We start from the raw sequence: 11,442 nt of genomic DNA, 5'->3' as shown, positions 1-11,442 counted from the left end.
CTTAGGAGTGAAAGCTAGGACAATATTTCAAAAAACTTGATCTAGTAGCTATTTTTTATGCAATATGCCGACAAATTTTAAGGTGAAAAAATATTAAGTTATAATACTTTTAAAGTTATTTTTCTCCAAGTTATAGTGTAAGTTCAATGAAAAATCAATTTCTACAGAAGTAATTTTCTGTTGTATCAATTGGATGAATTCCATTTTTTTTTTTTTTATGTGAAGTTTACAATTTTTCTTTGAGGCTGAAAAGTCGATTTTTTATTTAGTAATTAGAAAATGAGCTAGATTTATTAGAAGACAACTATTAAAAAATAAAAATATAAATGCTTATAAACATTTTTTAGAAAACAAAAATAAAATTGTTAAAATCGGTTCGGAGGATACTTCAGAAAGTGACTTCGCGATTTGATCTTTACTTATAAAACATTTGACTCTTTCCGTCCTTTAATAATAGTGATTTATTAAACACAAGTTTGAAATAATTAATAAATTTAATTAAGGACATTTTTTTGAAGCTTATATTGGCATTTATCTGTTCTGACTTTTGTCGTTTCGAGCTAAAATGTGTAACTGTAACGCATGATGATTTTTAGACAGCTAAATTAACGACTCGATGTTTTTATTTTAAGCTCAAAATGAAACACTGGGAAAATAGTTATATTTATATTAAAATATTTATTAATTACTATTCAACCCTCTAGTGCCCCTCTATCGCTATTTTTAGTAGATAAATTTTCGACACAATAAGGTAAGGAAAATAATAATTTTTCCATGACAAGATTCGTGTTAACACCGAGGCACGACGGCCAATGGAATTTTCAACAGCTCGATTGCCTAGAGATTAATTAATTAATAGTACCTATGGGGTGTGGATTATGCCAGCAGCATAGGTAGTTGATAAATTCCTAAAATAATGTCACAGGTGGTTAGTGTCCAGTGGTTTATTGGTTAGTGTGTTATTTATAGTTAATATAGGAATATTTCGAAAATATCATTTATAAATTCTATAGTAAAGTTAATAGGTACTAGAATATGATTTAGTGGAGGGCTAGACGATGCATTATCACCGGATGCGGCGCGATCCGGCGACACCGCACGCGGCAAATAAAATTAACCGTTGTTGTAGGTTTGTTATTTTATTTTGGTCCACACAACACGTTTTTGCCGCATGCGATGAGTTTCCATTGCATCGTCTGGCCCGCCCCACTCAGTATTATTTCTGTATAAACTATAAATGTAGTTAACTTATAAGTCAATAGTAAAATTATACTTATAATTATTACTGGTTAATTGTTCCAACTGTTTTAATTAGGCTAATTTTAATTGTAGGCCCATTATAGAAACTAACAATTATATACAATTACAACAACAGATTTTTTAGTTCATATTAACATTTTTAATTATATTATTTTTTAGTGAGCAGTTGTATCAATACATGTACATTTTCCCCCTTCATTTTACATTTATATTTTTCATATACGTCCTATACGCACTCATACCAGGCTATGTTGAAGTTTTAACATCCGTAATTACAAAAAGAAACAGTCCATAAAAGAACCTATGAAATTTGGAACACAGATACAAATACTTACCGCCTTATAAATCTATAATTTAGTCGTTTCTGCTGGATGGTCGTAGGAATTTCGACGAAGTCAACTTATTTTTATAGGTTAATTAATAATAACTTGTGTTAGCTTTAACGTATACAATTTTCTCTATAAATTATGTTTATTTCGTAAGAAAAACTATAACGAAACATATACGATAACTTTTGTCCTCTTTCTTATTGAGAGATGGATGCTTTTGGTTTGTTTTATTCTTTTTAGGTATGAGACTTCAATTTTATTAATTAAGTTTTCCTGATTAATTAGTCAACTAATCTACAGAGCAGTATTATACAAATTAGTGAGTAAACATTTATAACAAAACAAGCGTTGCCCGGAATTTAGTTTGCGAGGGTTGAGTAAAATAATTACAAATACGATTAAAAAAACTCAGTACTCCAGGTTTTTTTATTGTAGAGCTTTAGACCTATGTTTAATAGCGTCCCTAGAATCGGCCTATTCCTTTTATCATCACCTACCATTAGGTTAGTAACGAAAGATATTTCGTTTTTAAAGTACAAAATTCGTGTTTGAGCCTTGAGGCCGCCCTTAGAGGTGGATTTTTCGAAAAGTACTATGCCAGTTATCTTCGTGGGGGTGTACTTAACAACTTCCCAAAGTTTCATGGCGATCGGATGAATGGTGTACTAATGCATAAAGGACAAACCGACGAACATACATTCATGTTTATATATATAAAGATAGATAAATAACAGCCGTCGACAACAATAAAATAATAACATTTTCTAACGGAGCTCAGAAGGAAAAAAATAAGTATACATAGCATTTTCAACATATATTGTTTCGCTCACTCTCCAGCCCGTACTTAAGCTTGATTAAGCTCCTTACCTTCTGATAGCCTTCATGAGGCAGAACATAAGTTTTGTGTTGTGTACACGTTCAACGTTGCATTTTACATAATCAAAAATATTAAAATATTTAACAATCAAAATACAGTAAAACACTCGTTCAACTAAAATACTTTTTTCTTAAGCACCCAAGAACATTTTTAATTAACCGATTTGCAATCTCTATAAATATGTATCAAAGCGAGTATACATAGGTATGGAATAAACATATGTAATATTGTATCTACTTATACAAAACACGTTAATGATTATTTAAATAACTCTTGTTATTCGAATAATGCACAGCTCTGCTTGCTATTTAGTACTTAATGTTTTATTTTATACAAATTATTTTAAACATTTTTATTAGACATTTGAATTTTTTTGTTGTTATTGATATACACCTATTAAGAAATATTTATCAAAATAATGGATTTTATTTAGTAGATTATTAGCAATTATCAGGTAATTATGCAGGTCGAATTTTGCACGTATAAATGCAAACAAAATGTTTAGTGTAATGTGATATACATTACATTTTTTTTTTATTTCCAATTTCCTTCCACTATTGGAGAACAAAATCGTAGACTCAATGAATTTTCTTATAAAAAATATGAATGGTATTTCCGGAGACGCCGAATTCTGTTATGAATGCCGCATTTTATTGTTAACGTAATATTTGAAGATGAAATTTGAGAATTTGCGTGGCGTAGGTTTATGTAAAAAATAGTTGTATCCCCAAAATTTCATTTGATTTCCGATTATGAACTCGGGGTCTGAAAAGGGGATAGATGAAATAAATGAAATTCGAAAATCTGTAGGCTGTAGCCAAGCTTTTTTTAACGAGGAAAAATCAATATACCTAATAACACAATTATATACGCATTACCTATTACTGTTAAGCTAAATTTCTAATATTAAATAAAACCATTCAATTAATCAAATTAGACGTTTTAGTATTTGTTAAAATAATAAATAAGTTCAAATTCTAGTAATTTACCTCAAATTTATAACGAATTCGTGTTTCATACATCACTTCAATTTTCAAAATTAATATTGACGGATTTGCAACAATTTTTTTGTAAATATATCGAAATTATGACAACGTATACTGATTTTTGTTTATCATGGAAAACAACTTGCTGTAATTTAAAAAAATATGGTGTGAATATTGACATACCTAATGAAACATCATTAACATAAATTAAATATGAATGGCTAGCCTGAAAAATAATCGAATCCTAGTGTTGTTAATATTCATAAATAGTTAACTGCAACTACAGGTAAATTTAAGACGGTAAAATCTTTTTTAATTTTATTAAAAATCTTTTTAATCTTTTCCAATACGATTTGTTTTTATTAAAAAATAGAAAATAGAAAATTTTGTAATTATATTAAAAATCAATTAATGTTATATAATCAATTGATTATATAACATGTATAGGTAATACTTTTCTGTAAGACTTAAACCGTTTGTTTTTGATTCGTAGCAATTTGGGATACTTAAGATATAAATTACATTATCTATTAAAACAGTTTCTTAGTTACATAAACTTGCATTTTGCGGAAAAGTGCTAATTAAAGTTACTTGTTTTATATTAGCTTCTGGACATTACTTTTCATTCGAATTTTTGGTGTCAAGTGAAGACTATAATCTACGAAAATGAATTTTAGCATTTTAAAAATGTTAACACTTTTGACGTTAATCAAAATTGTTTTGACGATTGACTTTGATGACGTGATCTGTTCAGTAGCACCGCCAAATTCAAATCGTGTGTTATTTTATTTGTTTTCAAAGTAAGTCATTTTTTCAATCCTAAATCATTTTAAAATCACATTATAATGATCAACGTTTTATTGTATGCCAACGAACAACCAAGCTGTTAAATAACTTAAATTATCTTAATTCCATAAATAATAATGTTTCTTTAAACAAAAAAGTAGATTGAATAAAAATTAACAAACTTCTTCTTTTTTTTACATATCCTATGTAAATGGAGTCGAGCAGCTAAATCGTTTAAAGTTAAGCACTATTACTTTAAGAAATTTTACCCGATAAGAGGTAAAAATGTAGTGCTGTATTGCCTGTTTTCGCGTTTTAAGGCGTTGCATTAAAATTTCTTTCAACTTGTTTTGACCTCTACTGCAGAATACATTTTTAATAAAGCGTCTTAGAAATATAGGTCTTTTTGATATTTTTTATGAATCACATAATTTGAGTTTATTAATGTTATATCTTTAGCGTAAGTTAGGGGTAAAAATTAAAAATATAATTTTAATTTCAGAAATATCGAAAAAGCTCCTATTACAGCAGACAAAGAATCAATCAAAATGGCTCCATTTGTTGCTGGCTTTGATACTCTTAAAATTATTATTCATGGGTTTGACTCGAGTTCTGAAGCGGAAAACATAGTTCCATTGCGAAAAGGTTTAATACCCCGTGCATATTTTTGTTTTAGTTCTTATTATTTATTACTAAAAATACCAGTATTTTATTAAACTTAGACAAAATTAATTTGTTACATTATTATTAGCCATAACATAATTTTTTAATTCTTTACGAAACTTCACGTACCTGCCTACACATTGAGACGAAAATTATTAACGCCCGTCTTGAATACATAATTTTTTATAAACTATAAAAATTAAATATTATTTTAAAGTAACATATCATTAATAATTACCAATTATCAGGGGCGAACGCAGGAAATATTTTCAGAAGGGGGGATTGACAAATAACCTCCCAAAAATAATAATTATTAAAATTTGTAAGTCAGGTAATTTCTTTAAAAAAAATTCCTGATACTTCGGTGGTGTGGAGGGGTCAATACCATAGATCAAAATTTACTGTATTTAATCAATGATAACACATTGAAAATATAATGAAATACCTGCGTTGATCTTGTAGCATATCTAAACGGAACAAGAGATGGCAATGTGTTGATGGTTGATTATTTTAACGTTACCGGTGACCTATCTGAAACGAACATCCTATCATACGGGGCCAACTACGTCCAGGCTGCTAAATGCGACTTACCAATAGTAGCGAAAGCAGTGGCCAAGATGATCGAAATGATATTGGATTTACGTCCTGAAATCGAAAATGCACATATAGTTGGACACAGTCTAGGAGCTCAAATAGCTGGCGAAGCATCGACTTTGTATAAGGATCAAACGGGAAACACAATATACAGAGTGACTGGTTAGTAAAACATTCTTGATTCTGTTAGGGGATTGAAATCGGTCTGTTATTTGGATGTTTTAGACCTTAAAGCCCGACAAAATTTCGCCTACTTAGGATGGTCCAATTTCAATTATGTAAACATATTTGAGGTTTATCGTACTCTTTTCTAGGTTAACGTGAGAATTGATTTTTTACATTTCAATTAAAATATAGTGCTTAAATCCTATTTTAATTTCTCAAATTTTAAAAGTAACAAAATAAATAAGTTTTTCATAAATCGACTTTCATAATAACCTGGAAAATTGCTGATGAGCTCAAGTATTTTTATTGAACTCAAATCCGATAATTTTAAGTTGTCGTAATTTTGTTAGGCTTTTAGGTATAAATTGGTTTCTTGTAAAAATAAAATGGCCATTATTCGTAGAAAATGTTGTAAAAGTTAAATCTTATATCCAAAGCATTTACAAATTAACCAGAAAATAAACTGTCATGGTCGAAATTTATTAAAACCACCTTTTTTTCTTAATTATTGCCTGTATAAAACTCAGCTTTCAATCTAGAATTAAATTTGAGTACTTCATTGACTATATTTTAAATGTACATAATATGTAATCGTTTTCGCCCTTAGGTTTGGATCCGGCCGAACCGTTATTCAATCTTAAACCAAAACTGACACCAGAAAGTGCCGAGTTTGTAGATGTCTACCACACACAAATCGCACTTAAGGGTTTCACGTATCCGACGGGATGTGTCGACTTTTATGTGAACAACGGTGTTCTCCAAACTGGCTGCGTCAAAGATAAATCATGTAAGTTAAATGAATAAAATGATATTTGATAAAAAAACGTAATAGGAAATCTTTAAAATTGTTAGATTTTAATAGAACAGGGCCGTGTTAGAATGTTTTTAGTTGAAACTTTAAATGGCGATTTTTTAGACATTCCGCATTGCCTTTGACATTTTTACAGTACTCAAGTCTCAAACACTCATACTAGTCAATAGCCATACCAGTTGTCTTAAATGCAATTATGACAGTTGCGTTATCTGAAGGATAATCAAATTTCCATCTATACTTCAGCCTTTATTTTTTGTACATGCCATGTTATATATTTTTGAAATTTTTCAAAAATGTTAAAATTAGAGACCTACTTAACAAGGTATTATACATAATAAGGTTTTAGCTATAGTTATTTGACTTAATATGTAAAAGAGGGGACAATCGCTCTTCTATAAATTAGTCAAGGTATTAGGTGAATACCCTGTACAGTATACAATGCCTGCTTAGTCATTTTAATACAAACATATTTAGGTGTCTTGAATTATTTTTTGGTTATATCTTTTGTAATCATTTATGTTATATATATTTTTTTTTGTTCATACAATAAATAACAGATAAAGAGGCTTTTGAGTGTTCCCATGGATCTGCTCTTTTGTATTTTGCTGAATCTATCAACAACGATCAGATAATGGCAAGCCCCTGTGACGAAATTAGGAATATAGTGAAATATAAATTTACTTTATTTGATATTGACAGTAATAACAACAACGATTTAAGTTCCACTTGTCTCCGGGAAAGAAATTCGCGAGAAAAAGAAGTTGTATTTGGCGAACATGTACCATACGGGTATGATTAAAATTAGTTGTTTTTAGTTTTTATAATTATTACTAAGTTTTTTTCAGGACCACCGGAGTGTACTTTGTGTCGATTCCGGAAGTTCCTTCTACCGAATGAAAATTATCACGCAATTGCTTTTTTAAAAAATAAACATGCATTTTAATTACTTGTTAAATTATAATGTTTTAAATCCTTACCAGTTTATCTACAACTATAGACGGTTATGCGGTACATCACGAGGCACGAATATATTGTAGCGATTAACATATTTTAATACATAGGGTAGTCTATAGACTATATTGGATCTATAGGTTATACCTACTAAACGTCAAGTAGTCTGTAGTAGTATAGTTTGTGCAAACGGCCTTGTGATTTTAGACATAATGTCTAGGCTCTATAATACTTATACCATGTTTGTATTTATTAACAAAATAATCTAAAAACGCGACGGACTAGATAGACCTCTGGCCCATTTGGGAAATTTTAAAAAAATGTCTAATAACTGGCCCAGAATTATAACAAAAAGGGAACTGGCGCCATTGTTTGTAAATATAGAAGCGGACGCTCTAATGTGCATTTGACATTTGTATGTCTGCTTTAGCACACAACTGGAAAAAACGACAGTTACCTATTATTTAACAACTTTTTACATGCTACTGCCTATGTATAGAGTTTTACAATTAATACAAATTATACTTATAACTTATAAGTTACAATATATACCTAGGGTGTTTCTTAAACATGGAAAAATTTGATGTTTACAAAATTTTATTCAATTCATTTTTTTTTTACAAAACTTTTGCATCAAGTACAAGTTGATATCCTGCCATTTACGTATGAAATACTACATCAGGCATAATATGGACACCACGATTTCGGCGACAGGCGCTTACACGTTCAAGGAAGTTAGTGATGACTTGCCCACAGGTGGCCGCATCAAGTTCTGCTAGTTTGTTTCGAATTTCCTTCTTCAATACTACAATCGTTCGAGGCTTATTCTCATACACCCGAGCTTTGATGTGACCCCAAAGAAGTCTAGTGGTGTTAGGTCACAAGACCTGGGAGGCTAGTATTGGTCATCGTTTCGCGGTCTTGAAATTTGTCTCTCAACAAGGTCAGAGTGTCACAGGACATTCTGTTGGAACCACATTTCTTGGATATCAATGTTATTCAATTCAGGCCACAAAGTATGGATATTTCAAATGGGAATGATTGCAGATGATAAAAATGATAACATCAATGCCGCCAACAAAATACAAAAAAAATGGCGCGTGATTCAAAATTTTCCTTGTTTATGAAACACCCTATATAAGCTGTTCCACTAGGGATCGGACTATTTTGCGCATGCCATTAGGCGGTATGTTTAGTTTTTGCTTTGAAATACGCAGTTTATAGTACTTTCTGTCAAGGATCAATGTATATGATACTATAATAGATAAATAACTCGGTTTCTCTCGTGTGAAGAAAAGTAGCGGGTGTTTTAAATAATTGAAGCGTTGCGTGGCAAAGTCAGCGATCTCCAGTTTCCTTGAAAATTTTCTTATTATATTTTTCACTTTTCAATTCAATGATTACGAAGAATAACATTTAAATCAATCAATTAAAATAAAAATATCATGGAAAAATACGAGAAATAACGGTAAATCAGATTTTTGAAATTTACCAAAAATCACTGCGGCTGGAGATTGTCGACTTTGCCACGCAACGCCCTCAATTGTAAATTATAGTTTATGGTTTTAAAAATACATATTTTCATCTATTATATGCATAAAATTCGATAACCAAAGTTTTTTTATTAATTAAAGAAGTACAAAATTACTATTGTTATTATTTTAAGCTATCTAGCAAGTATGCCCTTCCCTTGCTAAAAATAGGGAAAAGGCCGACGAAATGACATGGGGGGGGGGGGTATTTGCAACACCTATGTGAAATCATTCAAATGCATCGTCAAAAAACTGGAATATACCTAATATTCTTCTGTTCTTTTATATATTATGATATAATGATAAGGATTACCACCACTAAACTGAATAAATCATTTTACTATCATTAATGCTCTCGGTTATTCACATTATGCAGTTGATAAAAAATTGAAAAGTCTTTAACTTTCCTATACAAAAAAAAATGTATAATAATTATTTCAATTTGGCGGCTGGCGTATTCATAGATTGATAAAAAAAATAACCGCATCAAGTTATATAATATTCTGAGTGCTTTGAGCCCCTCTCACAAGGCCCAAGAGGCGAATGTGTTCAATTTCAGTGTCAAACAATTTTGATTCAAAATATTATTTCTTGATTATCAGTGTACCTATTACAGCGTCTTCTATAGACAATTATACGATGAGCCACATGAAGATCGCATGTACGTTTTCGATAATATTTCTACAGCGTTTAGTAATTAATGTGTGTCGATTATTCCTAAATCCAGTCTTGCTGTCTTCCCTTGTTAAGTTGTAATGCGTATTCACCATATACTTAATACCGATACACAAGATAAAACAAGTTTAAATAACAAAAATAATCCTCAAAGGTTACCTACAGGTTTTATAAACCAAACGGAATGGAAAAATATTAAGGGTAAAAAATCACAAGTAAACAATCATTGTAAAAGCGATATTTCTTAAAACTGAAAACATGATGTGGTGATTTAGTATTTTCGAAGACATTTCCACGGTATTGGGCAAAAAATCCCCGAATAAAATATATTATATATATTATACGTACATAATACTTTATATGTGTAAAATTAGATTTATCTTCATGTATACTCGTTAATACCAAAGAATTTACATGAATAATACGTAGTTAATATTTATAAATTGATTGGAATACAAATTTACTATTAAAATGCTTTTTATTCGAGTAACGTACAACTTCACTACAAAAATAACTTTCTTAAATTTATTTTTCCATTAATATAATTAATGTATTCAGTATTTTATACTCTCAATGCATTAATGTATTCAATAATTATATCTATACATTTATCGAATTTTATTTTTATGATATGGATAAAAATTATACCTTTATTCGTAGGTTATTCATGATTTTTTTTATATCTATGGTATAGGGAATGCCTCTATACATTTATTTGTCTTTACTTAGCTGTTAGTTGTTATGAATGATACTTAATTTTGTTAATGTTTATAAATATTAGGTACATTTCAATATTTTTTATACGGATGTAAATATTATTAGAGGCGCTATTTCGTTAAAAAAAAGTGAAGGTTGCATAAGCATTGAACATATTTTTAAGTCCCCTCTTCACACAATACCTTATATTATAATACTTATGGTATGTAGCACAAATAATGTTAAGTATTAACTTAAAAGATAAATATGCTAATACATCCAAACAATCTCCCCAATATTGCGTTGTGTTATTGTGATCTAATTGTTACTACAATTTAAAATTATTTTTTTATAATACAGGGTCCGGCAGAAAGGTCTCCCTGATTTTGGTGACGTGTTGCTTTAGGTGTGAAGGGGGTACAGTAGTGGGGACCACGGCTTTGTTTTTGTTGACACATGCCGTTTTTATTAAACAACATGATATGGTCAGGAGAACATCGTGCTTTTGTCGTTGATAAGTTTATTAAAAATGGCGAATCACCGATCAAAAAACAGCGTTTTTTCGCATACGATTTGCGCTACGTCGGCGAGATCCAGTTCCAGACACCAAAACAATCAAAAATTGGGTATCGAACTTCGGGACAACTGGTAATGCATTAAACAGAAAATCTTCTGGGTGACCTAGGACTGTTACGGGACTAGAAAATGTAACTGCAATGAGAGCATCCGTTATGCAGTCTCTAAGGCGCTCTGCGCGAAAACGCAGCTAGCCTGCGTCGAAGTGATTTCTGTTCAAGAGCTCTTTACTAAAATGTTCAGTTATTTGTGTATTCAATTTTTGTTTTTTTTATTTCTCTCTTTGATACACGTTCAACCCATTTTAAAAGCTACCAAAAGCATTTTCTGTAGAATATTAAATACCTATAATATATTTGACTACACAGTTAGAATTAAACTAATGTGTGAACTATTTTTTAACTGTTTTATGTATCAATTGTATATTATATTTTAGCCCATTGATGGAAAAAAGGTAGAGCGACCTATGCAGGTAATTCAAACTAATGAACTAAGTATCTGAAACTCATGAAAATAGAAACCAATCGGTTAATTCAAC

General features: G+C 30.2%; 1 protein-coding gene across 2 annotated transcripts; it reads left to right on the top strand.

Annotated features, from left to right (window-relative positions):
* Nucleotides 1-3,703: 3,703 nt before the first annotated feature.
* LOC126835747 (lipase member H-like) lies at nt 3,704-7,412 on the top strand. 2 transcript variants are annotated; one of them, XM_050568533.1, is made up of 7 exons: nt 3,704-3,738; nt 4,058-4,252; nt 4,741-4,883; nt 5,364-5,657; nt 6,268-6,447; nt 7,032-7,263; nt 7,320-7,412. In XM_050568533.1, exons 2-7 carry the CDS (start codon nt 4,119-4,121, stop codon nt 7,369-7,371), a joined length of 1,035 nt encoding a protein of 344 aa, XP_050424490.1. In that variant the 5' UTR covers nt 3,704-3,738; nt 4,058-4,118; the 3' UTR covers nt 7,372-7,412. The 2 variants fall into 2 exon arrangements, with proteins under 2 accessions (XP_050424490.1, XP_050424489.1); XM_050568532.1 differs by having other exon boundaries at nt 3,705-3,752.
* Nucleotides 7,413-11,442: the final 4,030 nt, after the last annotated feature.

The sequence above is a fragment of the Adelges cooleyi genome, unplaced genomic scaffold (assembly GCF_023614345.1).
Source record: "Adelges cooleyi isolate 19-005CV unplaced genomic scaffold, UGA_ACOO_1.1 ACOO_flye_CR_arks_rails_tigmint_CR_PRNA_23, whole genome shotgun sequence".
In the NCBI taxonomy this organism is placed as follows: Eukaryota; Metazoa; Arthropoda; class Insecta; order Hemiptera; family Adelgidae; genus Adelges; species Adelges cooleyi.
The sequence above is the reverse complement of the archived record's forward strand: the minus strand, read 5'-3'. Positions and strand labels throughout refer to the sequence as shown.